The sequence below is a fragment of the Gymnoscopelus microlampas genome (genome assembly GCF_963454915.1).
Source record: "Gymnoscopelus microlampas genome assembly, chromosome: 1".
Classification (NCBI taxonomy): domain Eukaryota; kingdom Metazoa; phylum Chordata; class Actinopteri; order Myctophiformes; family Myctophidae; genus Gymnoscopelus; species Gymnoscopelus microlampas.
Window position 1 is genome coordinate 20,796,503 of NC_139962.1, and position 26,331 is coordinate 20,822,833.

The following is a 26,331-nucleotide window of genomic DNA, read 5'->3' on the forward strand; positions in this document are numbered from 1 at the left end:
GATTAACAGCAAAATAATGATCTCAAAAGCATTCACGGCCCACCCATCTGACCACTTGACACATCTGCCGTGTTAAGTGGTCACATGGGTGGGCCGCAATCGTTTTCAGAGCATTTTTATTTTAATGATCTGATACAGATCATTTGATGTACATCCATGTGTTACCGTGTGTGTGTGTGTGTGTGTGTGTGTGTGTGTGTGTGTGTGTGTGTGTGTGTGTAGGTGTACAGTCAGTGTGTTACCGTGTTGTAGAGTTCCTCCAGGCGGTTGATGGTCAGAAAACGGTGCATGCTCACACCGTTCTCTATCAGCAGCTTGACAAAATCCACCCTGTCCATCACCAGAGCATCTAGCATGGCCTGTTCCAGAGAACCCACCTGAACGCACACCCACACACACACACACAAGACATTACATTTCATTATTCCTGGCCTATGAACCACTTAAACCCCAGCATCCATATTCTGGGGGGGGAACACTAGATAAAATAGCCGATCTACAACCTCACACGTGACGCGTTGTGAGCTTGTAGATCGGCTATTTTTGGCCAAGACATTTGGTGTAGACGGGAAAAAGCGGACCATGAACAGAGCCAACTCAGGTCCAGTTTACAAGTCTAGAGGGCTTAAGTCTAAGTGGTTAAACAATTAAACACTTTTAATACAGGCGTCCCCATTTTGGGGATGTCAATAAAGGTGGAATATACTGTATACATTTTTTTTTTAAATTATAAAAAAAAAAGAATACTGTGCTTTAAATTGACAACCTACAAGTTCCCAAGGCGTTGTGGCTTGACGTCGATTTTGTATATTTTTTTAAATCAGGCTCAAGTGGTTAAAGGGAAGTAAAAAAACAATAAGGGAAAAAAACAGAAACAGCCATAAAAACAGGACATGGTTATATTTCCTTCAATGCTAACCTTACGGATTCCAAATTTTACATCAGCCCAGCTATCACAAGCTTATAAAAGATTAATCTAATGGGGTTTATGTTACACATGTTAAGTCAAGACAAATGGTTTGATGGCAGCCTGCCAGAGTCGAGTCCCTCTGTGCCCTGGCTCCTCTGAGCCTCTGAGGCCGGCTGGGTAGCAGAGATTCCTGGGGCTTTCTGGTCCATTTGAAAAGGTTTTCCTTGAATGTCAAGGCAAGCAAACATCATTATGACGCATCTGGCCACTCTAACAAGCAAATGTAGGGCAGTGGCTCTGAACATTTTCACCCCCAAATTGATTGCAGACCCCAGCTGAAAAGGTTTTATGCCAAGGTATATCTGCTATTCAAAAATAGCAGATCTGTCCCGGCCCGCTGGCCTAGCGGTCCGGGCACCTAGGCTCGATCGTCGCGGGTTCGAGCCCCGATCCCGGAGACCTTTGCTGCATGTCACTTCATGTCTCTCTCTCCCCATTTCCTGTCTATGTACTGTACTATCAATAAAGGCAGGAAAAGCCCCCCCAAAAAAATCTTTAAAAATAGCAGATCTACGAGCTCACGTCGCTGGGGACGCACTGGAACCCCCTCAAGGACCTCTGGGGGTCCCCGGAGCCCACTTTGAGAACCCCTGACATAGGCGACGTACCAGGAGCTGCTGGCCGTACACAAACACGTGGTTCTTGGCGATGTCGACGCGGTCCCACGCCAAGGTCAGGACCAGCTGATCAAAGGCAGACGCATTTGTGCCTGAAGAAAGAAGGGGGAGGGTAAATGAATAAGCATACACACGTGCATAAATCAAGCCAGGTACACATACACCATATGAAGAAATACACGTGCGACATTAATTGCTACTTAATTATAGCCATATTAAATTGTTCAAATTTTTCCTCTTCAAAATCCTATAGGAGAATCTTAGATCGCGTCATATATAAGAACTGTGTTCCAGAAATAAACATATCAGCCGGGCGATTTTAGTCATATGGATATGAAGCATGAAAAGTACTAATTAGAAAAGTACTAAGATTCTCCAAACACAGACGTTATCAAAACGTTATATAAATCATAAAAAAATCATACGTGACAAAATCGCCAGGGTGGTTTGTTTATTTTTGGAACACAGTTCTTATGACGCAATCTAAGATTTCTCTATGGGATTTTCAAGAGAAAAGATAACGCCGTGACTCAGGGGTAGTGGAAGTGACGTCAGGACATCGGTACTCCATCTACTCTATTCAAGTACTAGATTGGCTATTTTCGACGGTGTAGAGGGACAAAATGAGAAAACGAAGAACAGAGGCCTGGAGGACCTCGGTCTATATGTATTAAGTACTAGAGTCTCGGGGGGCTACGCCCCCCTCGACCCCCGCCGCGCACGGGGCTCTAGGGCTGTGAGGGTGCGCTTATTTTGGGGTACCAAAATGGTGGGATAGAACTTTCCAAAAGTATAAAAAAAAAAAAAAAAATGTTTATATTTCTTTTTTACGTGGGGGTCCGGACCCCCTGGTGGTCCGCGGACCCCCTGTGAGTGTGGGGACCCGCGGGGACCCCGGTGGAACATGCCGGACCCCTTCGGCGGTGTGTTTTTTTGTCATGAAGGTGGTTGCTTGTTGCTTGCCCACCGCATGGTGTTGTTTTGGCTCGCTGGTGCGCACGGTAAACGGTAGGAAACTGTCTCCGCTTCCGTTTTGTCTGTAATGTGGTGAGTGGAATTAATTATGTTGCGACGTGGAAAATGTGTAGTGAGCAGTGAGAGGTGGCCTACGCGAGGTGTAAATTCAGCGCGTCCGCCGTGGCTACTGTGTTGGCGAGATGTGGTGTGTCGGTGTTGTGTTTATTCGATTACAGAGCTGTGGCTATAGCGTCAGCGGCGCGCGGAAGTCACTCCTCAATTATATAAGTAGATATAGGGTTGAAGTTATTAGTTAACTTGGAGCACCTGAGGGACAGGGTCTGTGGTGGCGGGACTAGTTGAAGCACTTGAGTAAGATGAGTTGTCAATCACAAAAAAAGTACACTGAATTACCTTCAAATCCATAGTCTGAAAAGGAGTCAAGTTAAATCTAAACTAAACTTTTTTTTTTACACAGCTCCACTTTTTAATCAACTAAACATACTTGATACTGAGAACATGCAAATGTATCTTTAACCAACTAAAACTAACTACACAGAATAACTTCTTTAACCAACTAAACATACTACATACAACTATAAACAACTAAACATATACAACTACTGTACATCCTTAACCCATTCAATCCGGGAACGCATTTGTCACATTAGATTTCTCTGGCTATTCAAAAATAGCAGATCTACAATCTCGTGGCGTTTTATTGAAAAAAACGTATGCTGCTATAATCAGTGGTGCTCCAAAATTTCCATGTCAAGGACCCCCAAAATGATATGTATTAGGCCGCGGACCCCCATCTCAAAATATGTTGTTCCAGGGAACCCCAGAAGCACAGATCGGAGTTAAATATTTTCGCTTTAAAACATATATGTATTCAAAGATTTTCACACATTTTCCACGATTTTACAAAAAATAGCAGATCTACAAGCTCATAGCGCTATAAGCTTGTATATCTGATATGTTTTAATAGACAAAGAAATCTTAAAATGACACAGATGCGTTACCGGTCTTAAAGGGTTAACCAACTGTGATAAATTGATTATGTATGAGTGGGACGGGGCGTTCAATAGCCTTTGAACAACTTGAGAGGTTTGGTTCCCACCGGGGTGAGTTACTGTTTCACCCTGAAGAATGCGGCTCTGCCGGCCAAATATTTGCCCGTGCGGGCCTTCTTCAGGGTGTTTTGTTCTGTCACAATCCTCAATGAGTCTTTTGAGTATCAGAACCAGTTTCTCCACAACTCTAATCAGTTTGAAAAGGGCACTATGTGAGTGGGGTTGAACACACACATTCCTTCCTTTTTTCTCTAATAAGAGTATTGGGAACAAATGTCATTTAGATAGTATATTGTTTAGACAGATGCCAGGTTATTGGTTAACCTGGGATCCTAGTTTCTTGAGGCACTACACTGTTCTCTTTACGTTCTATGTACAGTACTGTATGTGATTACCTTGCTTATTGTAAGTCACTCTGGCTAAGAGGGTCTGCTAAATGCCTAAATTGTAACTGTTAAACCTCAATTTCCCCCCTCGGAATCAATAATGGTTTATCTGATCATTTAAAAAAGGAGGAAACTAAATAGTTGCACGCTCTTTTTTCCTGCTGGAGGACATTTCCATCACTGACAAATGTTTCAGTACATGGCCCTCTTTAGGGTCAAAATTATACATGAAAACATGGTGAGGTGGAGACAGGCCTGGGCTGAATAAATGGAAAAAACTAAAATAAAAAAAAAGTAAAAAAAATAAAAACCACCACCAGAGTAAAAGAGCGTACATCTATTTCCTTCTTTGTTGGAAAAGAAAGAAAAAAACATACGAATATTGCAGACACAAGGGAAACAGGCTAATGATGGCTAAACGTAGGACAGTGGTTCCCAACCTGTGGGCAGGGGCCCACTGGTGGGCTGTGAGGATATTGTAAGTGGGCCCCCAAATAATTAGCAAAACACTCAAAAACGTAATTGATAACATAACATAATTTTTTTTTAAAGATTCAAGTATACACAATCGATTGATTTATCATTAAAGTGCTCTGAAAATGCATGCGGCCCACCCATCTGACCACTTAACATGGCAGCCGAATAGCGGTCAGATGGCTGGGCCGCAAACTCTTTTTGAGATTTTCAAGTGGGCCCTGATCCCGAAAAGGTTGGGAACCACTGATGTAGGTGAATACCTAGCAACCCTGCTCTCCCCTCAGGAGTGTGTCTCCCTGTCTCAGACAGACTGCAGAGAGAGAGGCAACAGCATGGAGGCATGCAGGGAAAGAAGAGGAATGACGCTGTTGAAAGAACGCTGGCTGGCAACACGATCTCTTCACACACACACACAAGCAGAAAGGAATGAGAGAGGGAAAGAGAGGGAGAACATGTCTCTCTCTGTGTGTGTGTGTGTGTGTGTGTGTGTGTGTGTGTGTGTGTGTGTGTGTGTGCGTGTGCGTGTGTCTCAAAACATATCTATATCGATATGAAAACACGACAAGGTCAAGCCAAAGTCAAGATGTTAATCTATAAAGTACAGCAGCATGTGCTGCCAGCTGACAATCCCAGGACGAAGAGGCTACATCGTATTCATTACCACTCCTCATGTTGACAATGAGACAGACATAGTGTTAGTCCATCAGGAGTAATGGGGACACAAAGAGAAGGGAAGATGGGATCACAGAAAACAGCAAGATGAGAAGCACAATAAAAGAGGAGAAAAACTGAAAGAAATGGACAGAGACATACTGTAGACAAAGAAGGGAGGAGGAGAGACACAGTAGACAGAGAGAGAGGAGAGTTGTACTTGACCAACCTTTGAGTAGAGCCCTCAGAATGGCCACATCAATGTCCTGGTGATCCTCTGAGCTGATGTGGAACACAGTGATCTGTTTACAAAGGAGATTAAAACGCCTGTATTAAGGGTGCAACTGTTAATCAAACTAATCGATTTAATAACGCCAAAGGCAAGTTGCCAATGCCAATGCACATTTTAATAAATGGCATAAATGGAACGTGAAGTCCAATACGGCTGCAACAGTTAACCACTTTCAACCTTGCATCCCTAGTGGACTGGAGTGATTCAAAAGGATGTGCTATGCCCATCCAAATGGATGTGGAGTAGAGTTCTCAACGGGCCTGAAAATTAAGGCCTGGCCCTAACTGGGCCCTACTGGGCCGGCCCAAGGCTCTGCGTGGCCCACGCAATTACCATACTTTTAGACCCGAAAAACACAAAAAGGTTTCCTTAAAGTTAATGTCCTTAAAGTCACACATCCAACAAGCTTTGAACTGAGCAGATTGGACCTTCCGTTCCAGCGATAATGTCCAAAACAGCCAAAACTCGATGAGTTTTGGACATTGTCGGCCCCTTTTTCTTTAATAACACGGGCTAGGGAGGTCGGCAACGACAAACGAGCTACCTGAGTTAAGTTCACTTTGAGCTGCATCCAACACATTCACCGCCATTTCCGTCGGCCGTACCGTTAGGCCGCTAGGGGCAGTTGATTTTTTTTGGGAGGGGGTAGTATATATACTTTTTCTTTTTTTCACAACGCCCGAGGCTCGGCCCGGCCCGAATAATTAGCATAGATTTTGGGCCCGACCCAGCCCCAAAACGTCTGGTCAGGTCAGGTTCGGGTGGAGTGTCATCACTGACATAACCAATAGATCACTTTAAAAAATAATCTGGAGAAAAAAAAACATTGTAGTTTTTTTTTACCAGTTCTTTGCTCTTCATGCACTCCATGAGTGTCTGGAAGAGATGAAAGGCATCGGCTTGGCTAAAGTTGAAGGTTTTCTTGATGGTTGATATGATGTCTGCCTCCACACCGTCAGGTAGACCCCTGCATGGGAACAATTGCATAATGGTGAATGGTCGCTGCGAAACTGTGCACACACTCTCCCTGGATGCCAATTCAGAACCTCTGCCCCATTTTTTTCTCATGGGCCTGTTATAGCGCCACCAGGAGGCCGATTTGTGGAAAACCCATTTTTTGATATTAATTTGGTAATAATTAATCTTATTTGTTTAGTTGTTGCACCTTGTTTCTGAAACATTACACGTTTTTTAAAACCTGAAACTCTATACGTAGTTGATCCGAGTCCCTCAGGGCTCTATAGGGCCCCTGATGCTTTCGCTCTACACTAAATATCTTTGCTTAAAATAACCGATATATAAGATAAAAATGCATCACAACGTGCCACGTTTTGAGCTCATAGATCTGCTATTTTCAACTTATGTTTGACCCAGAATAGGGACACTAAGGTTCAAAACCAGAACATCATACAACCCATCTCCCAATTAATCAGGCTCACAGAGATAATAGAATCACAGGCCATTTAATGTATTCATTTGCCATTATTAATAATCATTGTGATTAATAATCATGATTACAATATTGAGCAAAACAATGGTGATTATCATTTTACATATAATCATGAAGCCCTATGCCATAGGGCTTCATGATTATAGGGCCTATGGTATTGCTATAACTGGGTAAGTAGCCTTTGGAACCAATGGTTCCTGAGCCATGTGGCCCATAGGACAGGATCTCTCGTTTCTGCGTAGCGTGAGGCAGCTTGATGTACAAGTACACCCCCTGGACATGACGCTAGTAGGTCACATGATGTACAAGTACACCCCCTGGACATGACTCTAGTAGGTCACATGATGTACAAGTACACCCCCTGGATATAACACTAGATTAGCCCTTTAAGACCGGGAACGCATCTGTCATTTTAAGATTTCTTTGCCTATATAAAAATAGCAGATATACAAGCTCATAGCGCGGCACCTCATTATTATTATCAATGGTTTTCAAACTTTGTGTGTCAAGGACCCCCAAAATAATATATATTTGTCCGCGGACCCCCTCCCATCTAAACATATTTTGTTCCAGGGACACGATTTTTCTAAAAAATAGCCAAAGAAACCTTAAAATGACACACATGCGTTTCCTTCCCGGCCTTAAAGGGTTAGGGACTTACCCCTAATACAACCCTTGATGCTGCCATTTTGATAGTCTTTGTTTGGTATGACTCAGCCGGGGATTGAACCCCGTTATTGGGGTATTGATATGCATAAACACAACTGTCTAACTGTATTCCATCTCACTACGACACAGGTACAGAATATTGAACACATTATGAACAGCGATCGACAGTCCACAGTAGGTTTTATTAGTGTCCTTTTAGACTACGTCTCAGCTCCAGTTGTCCTTGAAGCGTGTCTATCAGCGAGTCCTGTAAAACTGTCAATGAAAGCCTCTGCTCCACACTCGCCAAGATAAATCAGCCTGAAATGTATTTATAGTGGGCCTGCTTAGTTGGGAGATCAACATTTTCCGATGCAGACAGCCAGATAACACACAACCTGACAAACTGTAGGTGACAAAATAAAAAGAAATGAAACGACTGGCAAGGTTATCTTTAACCAAGTTGTGTGTGTGTGCGTGTGCGTGTGCGCGCGCGCGCGCGTGCGTGCATGCGTACTGTACTTTGTATTACTATACTTGTGAGGGCCAAATGTCCCCACAAGTATAGTAGAATTTGAGAAACAGACATTCTGAGGACAATTTTCCTTGTCCCCACTCCTCACCAGAAAAAGGGTTGTTTTACAGTATGGTTAGAGTTAAAGTTATGCCTGATTTTAGTGGTGTGCCAGTGCTGTGCATCGAAAATAGCTGATCTACAAGTGTGTGAGCTTGTAGATAGCTTTATAATAATGCAAACATATAGTATGTGTGTATGTGTGTGTGTGTGTGTGTGTGTGTGTGTGTGTGTGTGTGTGTGTGTGTGTGTGTGTGTGTGTGTGTGTGTGTGTGTGTGTGTGTGTGTGTGTGTGTGTGTGTGTGTGTGTGTGTGTGTGTGTGTGTGTGTGCGCGTGTTTCCTACCCTCCCTCCTCGGTCTGTTTGTGTATGTAGGCCAGTATGTCAGCAGCGCGGCCGGTGCCCTCACACACCACCACCGGCACGGGGGGGCTCTCTTGGAGGTACTCCAATACTGTGGGGATCACGTTGGGACCCCCTTCAAAGATGAGGGCCACCACAGGTACACCCTGACCAATACCTACAGTATATACACACACACACACACACACACACACACACACACACACACACACACACACGCGTCACATGAAAGAAACAAGCGCATCAGGGTCAGATCCATGTCATTTCAAAATAAAAGAACAATCGTTCTACAGTGCTACATAAATGCAATGCAGTCCATTCTCCATTTTTAGGGGCTAACACTGTCAAGGAAGAGGAAATGACCACTGTTGGGTTATAATACGATGTAACATGATGGTTAAACCTGAACGACAAATAAAAAAATAAAAAAGTACTACAGCAAAACAAGCCATGCATTTAGTAATTTTATACTTACCTTTTCTTTTTTTTAATTCTGGAAAAACGCCGATCTACAAGCTCACAAAACGTCACCTGACGACACATTGTGAGCTTGTATATCGGCTGTTTGAATTCATGAATTCATACAGATGAATGGAAACGGTTCTGACGATTCAGCAAAATAATGTCGATTATGTCATATAAGTGCCATCAGGTGATTATGTAATAACGGTGACAGGCCTGGGGGTAGCTCTCACTCTGTGCCTTGGCAACGTGGCACAGTGTAAGTGGATGGGTGTGATTGGTGAGGGTTCCCTGGGGTTAACATGGCCTCAAGGACATTCCTCCCTCTGAACATCACTGGCATGTGGCCAACAGTAGACACAACGTTTCTCGACGAAACGTTGTGTCTGACCACAAATGGAAACGGAAATGCTGACCATAAATGACCTTGTAGTCATTATCACTGCTCAATGCAACTTAAAAAAAGTAAATCTGACCACTTAACAAGGCAGCCGCTGGGGCGGCAATCTGTCAGCTCACAACGCCTCGCAACGCAAGACGTTGTGAGCTTGCAGATCGTCTATTTTCATAATTTTTGCCTCTTTCTTATATTATTTAACAATTTGGCAAATATTTGACCAGTTTTTATAGTATAATTTGTTGATTACCTTTGATGCAGTAATGGTCTTTTTTTTTTGTATCAAAAGGGTCTTAAAAGTCTCTAAAAGTTAAATTGCCACTTCACTGTCACCCCCCAAAATCACCACAGGTTGAGAACCACTGTTCTAAGGCAGTGCCACAAGAGAACAGTTCATGTGATTACGTCCATTCAGCAGTTATCTTACTTCATCAGTGCCAGACCAACGGACAGACGTCCTGCACATAGCAGACTATGTCAATGTAAATGTTGAGGGGTGAACCCTGGTGATTCGTGATAAATGTACTTCAGTGTGTTGGTTCATTGGAGTGACTATTACAGTGTTTCCCAAAGACTGGGTCGGGACCCATTTTTATGGGTTGTGAGTAAATGTGCCTTTGTTTTAACAAAGGAACTATTTCATAGAAGACCTAAAAGCTCACAACATGTCACACTATGCTTGTAAATCTGCTATTTTTTTTTCTTTTTTCTTGGAAAAAAACTATTTATTTTTGAAACTTTTTAACAACTCAAATCTTGTTTGGGGTTCCCTGACACAATATTTTGATGGAGGTCTGTGGCCAAATTCATATAAATGTTTGAGGTCCATGAAATGAGAAGGTTTGAGAAGCACTGGCTTTAGCGTTTGGGGTGACAGTGTTCTTACGTGCGTGTATTCTCTGCAGGTGGACATGTTGGGGTGAGTGTGTTCTTACGTGCGTGTATTCTCTGCAGGTTGACGTGCTTCTCCAGCTCTCGGCGCATTTTGACCTCAGAGCCGTACTTCCCCACGGTGCCGTCGTCCACCAGGAGGAAGTGGGAGTGCAGGTTGTTGAGAACGTTCAACTTACTGAGAGGGTTCAGCAGGGTCTGGTACGGAGCCGTTACCTACAGCACAGCAGGGGAAGTACACTGTCAGACAATACAGTCGTAAACGCTTGGTAATAAACATCTGGCTTTTTCCTGATTGAACTTCCTGTCTATACTACATTAATACTTATAAACAACAATGGCCATTACACCAATAAAAGTGCTGTATTATTGCCCAGTGTATTTGTTGTTTATTCTTATTTTTTCATTTCATTACATCTAGTATTATCACTATTATTATATTGTTTGCTTGTATATTGTTTGTATTAAATTGTATAGCTGCCCTCGTGCCCATCAATCAGAGCCTATGCATTGTGGGCGGTGTGAATGACCTAGCTTGAGGTGTGTTCTGGAGAGAGTGAAAAGCCTTGCAAGGCTGTTTACACAGAATGACGTTTACACAGAATGACCTTTTACACAAAAAGACAATTCTATAGCCTGTTCCAAAACCGGTAGGTAAAACTGCAGAACCAATATTTCATTTCGTAGCTATGATTCTCTACTTTAATATGATATGAAATGAAAAAATAATAATAAAAATACTAACCTAATCTTTGTCAAATCTAGCCACATTGTATTGCTGTTAGCACAGTCTTGTGGAACGTGTCACACGAACATTTCGCTGCTTGTTTTGCCTATAATGCCTAAAATAGGGACTCCAGGCTGAAAGTGGTTAAATGAAACTACTAACAAATAATATAGTGTCATTGTATTTCTAATGAAAAGGAGCATAAGCCTTACATCTCTCCCGATGAGATCGTTCCTGTTCTCGATGACCCCCCAGGGAGCGATGCCGATAGTGCAAATTTTCTTGGAGGATCTGGAACAGTGCTCTCTCAAAGCATCGCCCACATGCTTCGCCACACCTTGGGGTAGAGAGAGAGGGTACAGCCATCAATAAGGCTTTGTTCACATAATACAGGCAAATCTTATGTCTTTCTCAAATCTGATCTTTAGGACTGACTACGAAGTTTGCACGTTCACTGTGGTTTAAATCTTCAGAAAAATACAGTAAATGTTTGATCTACAAATGTCCATGTCAAGTATTTTACACAAATAAAGACGGGCTCCATCCATTTTTATACTGTTGTTCTTTAGCCCAGCACCCACCAGTCAATGTGCGTTACCTATTTTCTTTTTCGAGTATTTTACACACCCAAAAAAACTCCATAAAAGGAGTTTTATAGTACCTCAAACTTGGCTCTATCTTTGCCCTCATTTAGAATTCCAGGATCTATTAATTATGCCAATATGCCTGTAGAAACAACCCCTCATATGCCAATATTACATGCCGCTGGAACATAATTCTCTTGTTTTAACCACTGAAGCCCTATATATTTTGTCGACGACAAACATAGATGATTTGCTATTTTTGAAAAAAAAGAGGGTTTTCCCAAAATAGAGATGCCAGGATTAAATGTGTTTAAAAGATGCACTTACAAAGTGCAGGATCAGCATGATCCTGGACCAAGTGAGTGCTAAGTGAGCGTTAAGTAGAATGCTAAGAGAAAACTATGAAGTGCTATAAACTAGCTGGTCTAAATAACTTGGCATCTATGGACAGAAAAGAATATACATCTGACTAACATAACTAGCATACTGTATATCGTTGCTGTCAGGCAGAAACCTTGTATGTTGTAGTTATTATAGTCACAAGCTCTGGTTACTACTACACTTTGACTTTCATCAATTCTTTTGACTTTCAAAAATGAGGGTATTCATTTACACAAAAAAAAACTTAAAAAGCAGAAATATGGAGATTTCTTCTAGACAGTGACAATATATATTGTATATATATATTTATATATTATATTAATCTAGGGCGTAAGCAATAAACATCCCTGACCCTCATCTTAACTAACCTGTAAACCATCCCGGTCGCGGAATTCACATTTCATTTTCATTCACTGAATGAAAATTAAACGTGAATTCTGCGACCGGGATGGTTTACCAGGCTACAGCTTAACGACCACCAGCAGAGAATGATACCAGACTAATTAGTGCATGGGGGGTGTGTTCCAGCTTGGCCAAGGGGTACCGCTGAAGAGGCAGGCTTTAGCAGTATAATCACTGCTGTGGGTAATTGACCCTGTGAGTAAATGAATTTAAACACTATGATCACACCGCAATACCTGCACACTGATGCACCGTGGCAGCAGACAACGCCTCGACCAGCACAGTACACACACACACACACACATGCAATGACACACTGACTCAGCAGTGTTGGAAAGTAACTAAGTGAATTTACTCAAGTACAGTATTTAAGTACAATTATGAGGTACTCATATTTTACTTGAGCATGTCCATTTTTTTATACCTCTACTCCACTACATTTCAGAGGCAAATTATGTTTAATACACAAAAATGATTTGAATATTGTGTTACAAGTTACTTTGTAGTTTTAGATTATTATTACAAAACATACATTAACCACTTAAGCCCTATTATATACTTTGTGTATTCGAAAATAGCCGATCTACAAGCTCACATCGCATCGCATTGTTGTGAGCTTGAAGATCAGCTATTTTCAAAAAGGTTTTAAATGTTTTTTAAAACCTTAAAAAGCATTTTCCTTTTACTCAAGTCAAATGCTATAGCTATATACACATAAATATATACACATAAATATATATATATATATATATATATATATATATATATATATATATATATATATATATATATATATATATATATATATATATATATATATATATATATATATATATATATATATATATATACACACACATATATATATACACATACATACATATACATATATACATATATATATACATATATATATATATACATATATATATATATATATATATATATATATATATATATATACACACACACACATTTAATACAGAGTATTTTTTATATTGTAGTATTGCTACTTTTACCTAAGTAAAACAAATCTGAGTACTTCTTCCACTACTGGCGCGCGCACACACACGCGCACACACACGTGCGCACACACACACACACACACACACACACACACACACACACACACACACACACACACACACACACACACACACACACACACACGCAGGTGTGACAGCATGTGCTTACATCAGCTCAACAAGAAGAGAAAGCATTGTGGCTGGTAGCAACCTAAATTCACATCTACATCCAGGTGCTGCTTATGTGACCAAGGGTGAAATCCTCGGTCAATCTATAGTGTTTAAATGTATTTAGATTGTAAAGTAGGGATGAAATGCTCGGCCATGTGGAGACTTCCATCACACTCCATTGTTGCATTCACAAACACAACATCAACTTGAATGTCGCCTCGGCCTCCTGCGGCTAGTAAGAACAATTTCAAGCTAACTTTAGCCGAGAAACACTAGCCAGTAGCCACAGTCTGGTGAGCTGGCACCACCGAAGGTACATGGTGTGTGTGTGTGTGTGTGTGTGTGTGTGTGTGTGTGTGTGTGTGTGTGTGTGTGTGTGTGTGTGTGTGTGTGTGTGTGTGTGTGTGTGTTCTTCCATTACATGAGGACTCTACACAGAGTATATTTTGTCAGGCGGAAACCTTATACCTGTATGTCCAAAACCATTCATTTTTATGAAATAAAAAGAAAAAAAACCTGTTCCAACGGATCGCATGGACCTTTAGAGATATAGCCACAAGCTCTAATATTTTCAGTGGTTAACCACTTTCAACCTGGCATAGCTATTTGGGGCATTTCATTACAGACAGAGAGACAAAGTGTGACCAATAGCATTGATCTATGAACTATGATATCATGTATATACGTGCTCTCACATCGGTACAGTATATACTGCATGTATATATCTTTATTTGTTTTATTTATCGTTTATCCCTTTGCTCTCACTTTACCTCTATCCTCTCTCTCTCACAGAATACTACAAAACAATGGAGCACAACACCCACTGCTTTATACCTGTAAATTGTGATACGTGATTCTGATTCTAAAATAAAAAAATGAACAATAAAAAAAATGAAGACTGAATAAGGAGATACAAGGTTTCCACCCGACTGACGATATCTATTCTGTCGTGGACAAAGGAAAAGAACATAAGGGTTTTTACGACTGTCATGTCAGCATCACTCTCTTTGGCCTCCATTCAAACTCTGGCCCCCCTTTCTGAAAGGGGTGTGTGCCGGGCCGGGCTCATTATAGTTAACTAAAACTAACCAAACTAGAACTAAAAACTGAAATGTATGCCTAATATTTTGGATGGATATGAAATCTTATATTCCAATATGTTTAGCGTTACCAGTTTTAAGCCCTATGTTGTGAAACATTTTCAAACATCTTCAAAAAAGAATGAAATAGCCGATCTACAAGATCACAACACGTTGTTGCGGTGCGATGCGTTGTGAGCTTGTAGACCAATTATTTTCACTATTTGTCTAAGCTTGCTGAATCCTCCTGAATACCCCAAATTACAATAAAATAAATCTAACAATAAAAACTAAAAGTAAGCCTTTTAAAAATATATATATATAAACGAAACAACCAAACCGGCTTCACAAAACTAAAATGAAATTGAAAAAATTGGTGTGTGCATGTGCGTACCTGTGTTGACCCCTCCGGTGAGTATCCATGCCCCCGTGGTGACAGCGGCTTTGATGAGGCCTTTGCCCACCACCTGCTTGATGCGCGGGTGCATCTCAAAGTTCTGGATGCCTCCATGGACCGAGATGAGGATCTTTGGAAGCTCCATCTGCCATTCCTTCAACATCAGCCTCAGGACGCTCTCCGGCCGCGAGTCATAGGACAAACGTAGATACTGTGGGGAAAATTACATGATGCCCAAACAACATACACACACAAGGAATAAAAAGGGTTAGAAGAAAGCAACGAGAAAGAGAAATTATATTATGTTTTTATGTTTAGATACTATAAAACATGATTGTTTTAGTTGCCGCTCTCATGGCATGGTGTAACATTAGTTTTAAGAGATATAGGTATATTCATTATTGTAAAACAGTATCTTTGGCCCTGTTCCTTGATCCTGCTCTAGGATCTGTGCAACCCACTTTTCATCAATCTATCTCTGTAATGACAAAATTGTCCAAAGAAAGTGTGAAATCAGGCGCCATGCACTGAAAATAGTTGATCTGCAAGCTCTAAATGCGTCACAACGCAATACTTTGTGAGCTTGTAGAGCGTAAATCGGGCCTAACCTTGGCTCTGTACGAGTGTGAGCCCCCTTGGAAGTTGATGACGCCGTAGGCATCTGTGGGGCTCTCCTCTGTGTGTCTGTCCACAGACCACTCCTCCACCTCTGGCAGGGACAGGTTGGCATTGTCACCCAGCTTCACGTCCGAGTACTTAACCGCCAGGCTGGCCGTGAAGCCCACGTGCTGCCGCACCAGACGACCGCAGCAGCAGCTGGACGGGGAGGAGAGCAAGTCCAAATCACACAGACCACTCCATCAGTGGTGGAAGAAGTACAGGTCTTTGACTTAAATAAATGTAGCATTAACACAGTATAACAATACTATATTTATCTAAAACATCAAAATACACTTGCAGTACCAAAGTAAAAATTCTTCGTTAAAAAAAAAAAAAAAAAAAAAAAAAAGTATCGATGGCTTCAGTTAAGTGAATTTGGCTTGTTGGTTTCCCCAGTGAAAACCAATGAATTCTACTAGCTGGATGCTACTACAGTTCAGCTTTAGGCTTAGCTAAGGAACACCAACAATACTAAGAAGGCATTTTCAGCGCCCGAAGTGCCAATTAAGAAACTTCCCAAAATGTTGGAGTAGAACAAATAAGCAGGAGGAGAGAAAATAACAGACTACAATTCAATATGTCATAGTGTTGTTGCTGGTCATTTTGTAATAATTATTGATTTCTTTGACTTTGAGGGGACTTGCCATTTGCCAAGTCATAAGGAAAGGTATGATCATTTGCAATTTGCATAACACAGGAATGGTAACTTTACACCAAATATCTCAAAACTATCTTAACAGTACAAGACATTATTCCTACAAATATCTTTATGATAGATCTAGATCAGGGCTTCCCAACCTTTTCTGGATCAGGGCCCCACTTGAATCTCTTGAAAGCGTTTGCGGCCCACCTATCGGACCACTTAACACGGCAGCCATGTTTATTTCATGGTCAATCAATCAATCGATTGTGTTCCGGCTTGATCAATGGATATTAGTTCCATTGATCCAATGGATACTTAAAGTATACAACTAGAATACTTTAAGCTCCTACTTATTGGTATCACTATGAAAACACATTATTAAATGTTTTAAAGAAAATATACCGTGACATTTATTTAATATTATAACATATATTATATTATTATTATTTATATTAACATTATATTTATCAATAAAATCTTTGTGTTATTGGCAATTATTTAGGAGCCCACTTGCAATATCCTCACAGCCCACAGGCTGCTCCAGACGCACAGCTTAACTCATTGACTGCCATTGACGTGTTTTGCCGCATTCTGGTGTTTTCAGTGTTTACGCTAGAGGGCGCTCTTCGCCAAACTATGAGTGATCCTAGAACTCCCAAAGAAGTGTACACCCGGAAATAACGTGATCACAAACCCAGCCCGGTGTGATCTAATGTTAAAGGATTTAGAAGAAAAAAAAATGTTTTTTTCTGTGTTTTTGGTGAGAACAAGCTGTATTCAACAGCCAATAACTAAAGTACGGAGGGTCGTGGTGACACGCTTTTCCCCCCGGATGGAACCAGAGACACTCCCCCGTCTTTTGCGACACTCTGTGTGTCGATCGTCCTGGAGCTGAATATTTTATGGCTCTTGAAAGGTTATTAAAAACGCTCAAAAACGCTGGCAAGGGCTGATTTATTTATTTACTCCAGGCAGACAATGAGTTAAGCATACTTTTTGGGAAGCAATCTTTCCTTGGCGTTATGTCAAATCTGGGACCACCCAAGTTTGTCCCCCCATGTGGGTTATGTTACCGTAGAGGCGAGAATGTTTACCCTGACGCACAAAGCCTGGAAGCTAATTATTTCCTGAGGGGTGTTGTACACTGAAAGTACACCGTCAAGGAATGTGCATTCACAGGTTTCATTGCAGGCTAATGCGTCCACTAAAGGCCAATTTATGCTTGGAGCGACAAGTGTCGAGCGACGCAACGTATCAGAGTACGTGATATTTTATTAAGCATCTGCAACCTTTCTTTTTTCCAGAGGTACAGGACACCGTCGGCAGACACCCTCCTTTGACAATTAGTTTTAGTTGTGAAGCGTCATTCGCTCCCAGAATAAATTGGCCTTAAGACTCGTAGGGTGATAAACAGGTACAAAATCGGATGGGGATCTAAGAAACACTCACCGCACCAACTGCTGGCAGATCTGGCATCCTGGAAGGCATCTGGAGGGGGAAATACAACAGCAATACAGTTTGTTCAAATGCACAAATCAATGACTGCAACTATAAAAAATAAACACCCCTTCAGTTTAAAACCGGCCATGAAAGTGAATGTTTAACTACACTGTGAGGCCCCAGTCACAGGCCTATATTATGGGCAGATATTCTCCAGAAGGAAATGGTGATTTGTTTGAGGACTCCAAGGAAGGTAATCTGTCAACTGTGCTGCTTTCCGGGACAGATTGGCTTTTAACCAAAGATAAGAGTAATGAAAGTCTGCCCACTGCACTGGACTTTCACTTTGATCACTCTCATATGGACACTTCCTTTACCGTCACTGTACACAGTAAAATCCTTAGTGTTCATTTAAATGTAAGTCATACGTCTTGGTTAAAATTAGTGTTGAATACCTCTAGATTCTGTATATCAATCATTGAAATAGAATAATTGTTCAGTAACAGGGGTCTTCCTGTCTCTCCAGCTCTTTAGTAAACAGCGAATACATTTTGAGGTCAGAATACCAATTGTATCCAATCCAGACCCAAACCCTAACTCATACTGTAAAATTGGAAGTGAATGATGACACAAAGAAATAAGCAGACAAAATTAGAACTGGAACACTATAACATTGATGCTGATAAATGTATACTCTCTCTTGGTTCATTGAAATTGGCAACCCACCTGAAAATATATTTCATTATACGTTTGTTTATTAAAGAGCTGGAGAGACAGGGAGACACCCCTGTTACTGAACAAACACTCAATTATTACTATCATATTATATAGACTAGAGGTTTAACCTTTTAACCAAAAATATTTAGTTTTAACCAAAAAATATAACCCTACCTTTAACTCTGACAATGTACAAATGTATCCAAATGGACCCGTAAGGGATTTTTTTGTACATTCTCTAGTTACTACTAGACGAGTACAGGTGTAGTTGTTAATGCCATTTTCAACCTTTAACATGCTCCGCTCTCATTGTGTGTGTGTGCGCACACACACACACACACACACACAGCGCTACAAAATGGATAGTTGCAGCCATAGTGGCGTGGGATTGTTGCTTTAGTAGGAGAGAAACAGTCAGAAGCAAATCATTGATGTGTACACAATCAAGTAACTGAGTGACAAATAATGTGGCTTTTAGTTATACTTTGCATTTCCAACAAAGTATAACTTCCAGCAGATATGACTAACCCACTGAGCTCTGGAACCTTCCATGGCTGCCTTGTGACATGATGACATCAAACTAGGCATGGGACAATCATCGTTATCGTTTATCATGAAGAAAAAAAACGCTCACAATAATCGTATCGCAGAGATTTTAAATTATTGTGAAATTGTCCTCCTTCATACACTGGGATTAGTTTACTTTTGCCAAACTGCATATTATCCGCTACCACTTAAACCCTCTATACTTAGCAAAACGAACCACTGAAGAGCGTACCTGGTACGCTTTTTTCACTCTACAATCTCTTTGCCAAAAATTGACGAGCTTTTGTCCACAAGAAATTTGTATATCATACCATCCCTATATCAAACCCGGTTGGATTTTTACAAACATCTCTTACTTCTGGCTGCTCTCTCTCGTCCTTCAAAAATGGACCGATAAATTATGTAAGCTGCTGTGTGTGTGTCCAACGTACACGTGGTGGTTCATTGGCCTGCAAATACACTCAGTAAGAGTCATATTTCTAACATAGGTATGACAAATTCCCATAAAGTTCACATAACTTGGAGAAGAACACTTCACAAAAGTCCTTTACTATAATGTGTGTGTGTGGATGTGTATGTGTATGTGTATATACCGTATATATATATATATATATATATATATATATATATATATATATATATATATATATCGTCGCTGTCCGGCAGGAACCAGCTAACTCAATTTTTCAAGTTTTGCATTTTTTTCCATAAATCAGTGCTATTGAACACACTTTACGTCTGTGTGTTGGTAAAAAAAATTAACCAATGAAAAGTATTAAAAAGTGCTTTTGACAAAAGCAGCTAACTCCATTGGATCCGAGCAAACTCGCAAACTTTCTGCTAAACCAGCTACCTCCAGCAAAGGGGGGTGGAGTTAGCTGGTTTTGCTGACTCCAGGCTCCACCCCCTTTTGACCTCCAACCTCATTGTGAACTTGGAGGTCCATTTAGCTGTTCTTATCAATGATGAACAAAACCTCCTAACTTTTTTTTTTTTTTTCATTTCCTGAAAAATGAACATTTTGGAGTTAACTGGTTCCTGCCCGGACAGACAGACAGACAGACAGACAGAGAGATACACACACACACATATATATATATATATATATATATATATATATATATATATATATATATATATATATATATATATATATATATACATAATATATATATACATATATATATACATATACATAAGATAGTGTAATACTCACACCATCTTCTACATAATCCAAAGCACAAAAGAAAATCTGATTATTAATAAAGCAGGTAATCATAAATAAATGGGGCAGGGGGCTCTAATCCAAACACAGAGCCTCTGAAAGAAGTGATGATGCAAGTGTTCATTGCTGGCCCTGCCTCTGCCTCTGGCTGGAGGCTGTAATTACACTGAGACACAGACAGAGAAATCATGCGAGAACGGCCTCATTTACGCTGTGCACAGTAGTGGTTAGGCTTTTTGGCTTACCTTGACACAAACACCATACAATTACGCCGTTACCATTTACCACCGTGCCACAAGGGGCACACGCCACACACACACACACACACACACACACACATACCTGTGGGGGTCTTTTGACACTGGAAGTATGTACACACATTCCCTCTTGGTGAAAGTGGATTCTATCCAGGGTTTCTGGGACTGTTGAGAAAGACAGAGATGGATTCAAGCAATAGCTGTGTGACCAATTGTCCCGGGACATCACAGCACTGTTGCACTTAATGCAACGATTCCCAGCCTCATTGGTGAGGATATTGCAAATGGGCTACCAAATAATTAGCAAAACACTAAAATTGTAATATATCGTTAATATATAATAATAATAATAATAATAATGATAATAATAATAATAATAATAATAACACTGTACATGTATATCTACAAAAGAATCATGGTATTTGTTCCTTTCAAACCTTGAAAAATGTGTTTTCATTGTGATATGCTCTGAAAATGCCCGCAGCCCAGCTACTGTATCTGACCACTTGTATGCAAGTGCATGTATGCATTTACTGCTGCCATGCTGCAACTTAGACAGGCATTAAACATTTACTTTACAGCCATTTTAGAATGTTGTCTTAATAGGCAAACATTCGGTGAGAATAGCAGATCTAAAACCCTGAGGGTCCATGGACCCCACTTTGTGGACCACTGATAAACTTGCAATGGTATGACCAAGAAACACTGCCCATCTGGTTCCTTCCTTAATAAAGAGCAGACTTCAAATTCACATCTTCAAAATAAATAAAGACATTAACTTAACATGAATGAATACAAACAGGAAGAATAATAGTTGTGGCTCAATGTTAGCCACCACCTAAGAAACACATCTAACATCACAGTGTGTTTGTACAAGGATTTATATCACAAGAATGTTCAATTACTGCCTCATGCCCTTATTGTTCTTCCAATAAAGCTCAGAGGCACCCATGGGCGATTAGCACCATTAATCCGTCCCTTCACACAGAGGGAACCCTGAAAACCTCCCCATGCTTCTCCTAACAACAGCACAGAGCAGAGGATTACCCAATCCAGTGCTTTACCCCTTCAGCTATTTGTGTAGTCCAACAACAATGGCATTACAGTAAAACCACCAGACTGAAATGTTACCAACCTGCTAGAATGGACTCATGTCACTTTCTGTTGAGACTAGTGCAACATTATCGCCACAAGCCTCGTATTGTGGTTAACTGGAGCTGGTATGGGACAATAGTCAGAGTGTGATGTCTTTACCTTGCACCATGACTGGCTTCTGTTTGCTTTAATAAACGGTTCTTCAGCTCTCCAAAAAGAACTCAAACGAAAATATATAGTCCACACTCTGAATAAAGAGAGAACACTGAACCCGTCTAATTCAGAGTGTGGGCCTCTGCTATATTTTTGATTCTACAACAGAAGTCAAATAGCCCATTGGTCTAATGCCATAAATGTTACTCTTATTAGTATTAACCGTAAGTTCCCGTAACTAGTGCCACAAATTCTACCCCCCAAAACATTCCCACTTTCAAAAAGGTCCATCATCATCACTGTAAAATCCTATCCTTAAGTGTTCAAATATCTATCCACACTGTATAGCATTATACATAATGCCTAACCTTCTATCCATCATTGCAACAACAACAAAAAGTCCCACAGAAGTATCAGAAGAACAGATTATTCCAGCTGTTTCCTTAGCGTGCCGTGATTCATTCCAAATGAAAATGCACCCTTCTGCATGATGTACCTTGACTGGCTCCTCTTCATCTCTGTGTTTAAGGGCTTTGTACAGGAACATACCAGGGCTCCTTCAAGCATCTCCTGAACAAGACCACAGTGACCGCAGCTTGTCAGGACGACTGGATCATCAGCTACTGGCTGAGCCTCTCTACTTCACTTTCTAACTCGCTCTACCTCTCTCACGCCGTCTCTTCTTAATCTCACTGTAGCTCTCTCTGACTCTTCCTTCGATTTCCCCACAGGTCTCAAAGTCTATGCCAGGGCTGGTACACAGAGACCCATCGCTCGGTTAAAAGCTGAGCGATCAGTTATGAGGTTGCAGCCTCCTCCAACTCTGTACACTGTTAATCTGTAAGAAGCCACTGATGGGGCCTTGATGAATGTGTCTGGGACAACCTAGATATTATACTTAAGGCCAGGGAGATAGAGAGAGAAAGAGAGAGAGGGAGGCGGAGGTGTGGGAGAGGATTAGGGGATGGGCAGAGGCCTCAATGATTTATACCTAGTTGCCGACTAAAGACACACCACCAACTGTGATTCACATTCACACACACAAACACCAACCTGAACACCAAGGCAGGTAGGCCCCTCTGTAGCACTTGTTTTACACAAAGGTCTGGGTTTTGATACATTTTTTATGAGACATCTTTACAAGGGAGGTCTGGGCGATAAGACTTCAAAACAATATCATGAATATCAAAAACTTGTGCCTCGATTATGATTAATGACATTTGTTTTTAATATTGAAAATAGCTACAAGCTCACAACGCATCATGATGCGACATGTGAGCTTGTAGATCATCTATTTCTGCACGCCACCATTGTACAAAATACTAGTTGATATATAAGACTTTTGTTTTATTTATTTAAAAAACCTGCTCCTTAATGATTCGATTGACACGGTTAGATGCTCTAAATGTTGGTTTTGATATATTTTCAGTTAATTGCCCAGCCCTACTACATACTAAAATAACTATTCTCAGTAGCAGGGGTGTATATTACAGAACATGTCTAATAACTGGGCCCGTAAAACTCTGGGTGGGCCTGAGGTTTTTAAGCTTATAGTATTATAATAACTGGTGGATGAGGTCAATATGACAATTTTCCACGGTCTATTTGGCCACAAACGACACGCGGAAAGAACAGACCAGGTGTGTGTTTTTAGAGGAGTACACACACTCACTGCTTCTGGGACACGTCTGGTAGAATCACAAGCATTGTCTAGAGAGGCCACTACCATGTACGGCTGCCACGGTCCAGCCGGCATGTGGCGCTACCGTGCCGGCGGAATCCAAAGTTTTCATGGATCACACTAGGTGGGCCAAGCTGTCAATCTGGGCGGGTCCAACGTAGAGCCACCAATGCTCAGCAGGTGGTGGGCTCTTCAGACCAGCCACATATTTATGCTATTCCATCAACTGGCCTAAAGAGGGGTTTCTTTAAATAAATTAACCCATTCAATCCGGGAACGCATCTACGAATGTCTTCTAAAATCAAACAGGTTTCTGAAAAACGTATATGTTGCTATAATATCAATGGTTCTCAAACGTCATGTCAAGGACTCCCAAAATGATATGCCTTTGGCCGCCGACCCCGATCTCAAAATATTTAGTTCCAGGGACCCCCAAAAGCAAAGATTTGTGTTACAAATGTTCACTTTAAAAATATATATATTCTAAGATTTGCTCATTTTTTCACGATTTTTCAAAAAATAGCAGTTCTACAAGCTCATAGCGCGGCACTCGGTGCCGCGCTATGAGCTTGTATATCTGATATTTTTTGAATAGCCAAAGTATAAAATAATGGTTATAGCTACAATCTAAAATGACACAAATGCGCTCCCGGATTGAATGGGTTAAATAAGGGTTCTTCTCATCAACATCACTGGTAACGTAACCAATAAGTGACAGGTCTAATTTACAACATGTTAGGGCTGCAAAATAAGTATCAAAATTATATAAATCATAAGACTTGACCGGACTTTTTTTTCCAAACAGTGATCAGGAATCTAAAAGCCTCAAGCAGGCGTACAGCCTCTGACCAGGGGGCAGGCAGTCTTCTCTTCAAGCAGGGTTTCTGGCTATTTTACATATTTCAGTTAAGGTGAAAATTAGGGGTAGATTTAAGCAATTATTTAAAAACGAAATTGGGGTAAATATAGAATTTGTTGTGTCACGATCACATCTGTAAACATATTCTTACAGTACAGACTAAGGATAACCTCTACTCAAAGTATGAGTTTAACCACTTTCAACCTGGCATCCCTATTTTGGGCCTACAGGCTATCATTATAAAAATGGACATAGTTTGCTTGTAGATCAGCTATTTTTTTTGGTTAACTAACTGAAACAGTGAATGTAAATACAAATATCTGTCAAAACACTGGCAATGTGATATTTGTTATTAATGTTGTGTATCCCTCTTTAAGTCAAAGCTGACTTGTTGTATAGTACAAGGCTTACCATGTTTCAATATGCTTTATACAAGATGGAAGCATACAGAATGTCACCTCTCTCTCTCTCTCTCATTGACATCCTGCCTAATGCAACTCAGTGTTAACTGTTAACACTCACTTATTAAAGTGGGTCTAGGTTCTGCCAAACTGTAACCATGGTACCTTAGAATGTCAGGCAACAAGACACACACCTTTTTTTTGCCCCCTTCCTTCTGGTTCCTCTCTGTGCGCTTACAGGCTGGGTTTTAGGATCAAGCTTTAGTTCCTGTAGGAAATAAAGCTCTCCACGTTTTCCATCTCCACTGGATAAACAATTTAGGGCTCTTACTATTGGAGGCACTTTGTTTACTACAGACACACTGTGTGAAGTTGACGTGCGTTCTGGGAGAAGACACTCGTTTTTATTCTAATGCAACTTTACACACACATAACACATCATTCCTGACATACCTTGTATGTCCAAAACAGTTACTTTTCAGAAAATGAAAAAAAAGAACCTGTTTTCCAATGGATCCAATGTAGTTATCGTTTAGTCACAAGCTCTTCTTCGAACAATTGTCTCTCGCAGCAAAAATAGCCTATCTGTAAGCTTACAACACGTCCAAACACGACGAGTTGTAAGCTTGCAGATCGGCTATTTTTAGGAGAAAAAAGAAAAATAGGGACGCCAGGTTGAAAGTGGTTAAACTTAGTCTAAAAGGCCATGAGGGAAAACAAACGGATCAGAGAAATGGATGAATAAAATATTTGCTTTCAAAGACTGGTTTGGGACACCCACAAGTGGGTCCAACATGAAGATATCAGGTTTATTGGCATGTAGTAAATGATGTGTAGAATGATGTGTAGGGTTGCCTGGTATAAAGACATTTGGGAATCCCTGGCCTATATTAAAAGTGGTCAAGCAGTTTTAAAGATACACAGACAAAGCTGTGAGGGGGGGGGGGCAGTGTGAAGCAACGCTTTTCACACACACACACACACACACACACACACACACACACACAAACACACACACTTTTTTCAGCAAGTGAACAAAAGTAAAGTGTTGCCGTTTGACTCTGCGTGTCCGACGGCCCAGACATGTTTTTCCCGTGATCCCATATGCCTATATACAGTCTGTTTGGACAACAGACCACGGTAAGAAGTGAAGTTCTGTCCGTGACGTGCTGGTTATTGTTCCTTGAACAGATGCTGAGTGACCGTGTCCGACATGTCCGACACACCGAAATTAACAGCGTTAATATTTTTATTGCATTAAATCGACCATTAAAAGGCTTTTTTCCCCCTTTTTTTACCGTTTGAAGCATCCGTAGATCTAAGCTCTGCATGGCTTCCTGATCTGAACATTCCCTCTGCGCATCTAAACCAATCACAGCGCTTGGGGGGCGGGAAGTTAAGGACAATCTCTATGTGTGGGATTCGCTTATACGGCCATCTCAACCAATCACAGCGACTGACAGGGAACGTGTAAACACGGAAGCGCACTACATGAAAAACACTGGGTAAAGAATGACACAGGCTTGTCTAAATATCCAAATTAAACAGTTGTTTCACAGCGGGATAGGATTTTACCATCTGGGGTTTACTACAGACATCTGTAGGACACGTGGATACCTTTTACATTAACGATTAAGGTAAGCTGTGGGTTTATTTAAAAGTGCTCTGTGGAGTTAACCT

General features: G+C 40.9%; 1 protein-coding gene across 5 annotated transcripts in view; it reads right to left on the reverse strand.

Moving 5' to 3' along the window:
• trpm7 (transient receptor potential cation channel, subfamily M, member 7) overlaps nt 1-26,331 on the reverse strand; it is a 70,135-nt gene that overhangs the window by 36,975 nt on the left and 6,829 nt on the right. For 2 of the 5 annotated variants that reach the window (XM_084052196.1, XM_084052194.1), the window contains exons 1-12: nt 22,207-22,518; nt 20,548-20,627; nt 17,727-17,765; nt 15,583-15,790; nt 14,972-15,185; nt 11,148-11,272; nt 10,253-10,424; nt 8,441-8,615; nt 6,267-6,390; nt 5,361-5,433; nt 1,579-1,679; nt 243-377 (exon numbers count right to left, since the gene is read on the reverse strand). In XM_084052196.1, coding sequence (XP_083908322.1) covers nt 243-377; nt 1,579-1,679; nt 5,361-5,433; nt 6,267-6,390; nt 8,441-8,615; nt 10,253-10,424; nt 11,148-11,272; nt 14,972-15,185; nt 15,583-15,790; nt 17,727-17,765; nt 20,548-20,627; nt 22,207-22,257 — 1,497 coding nt within the window. In that variant the 5' untranslated portion in view covers nt 22,258-22,518. Of the gene's footprint in view, nt 1-242; nt 378-1,578; nt 1,680-5,360; nt 5,434-6,266; nt 6,391-8,440; nt 8,616-10,252; nt 10,425-11,147; nt 11,273-14,971; nt 15,186-15,582; nt 15,791-17,726; nt 17,766-20,547; nt 20,628-22,206; nt 22,519-26,331 lie in introns of those variants that run through there. The other 3 variants (XM_084052193.1, XM_084052197.1, XM_084052195.1) reach the window with 3 other exon arrangements.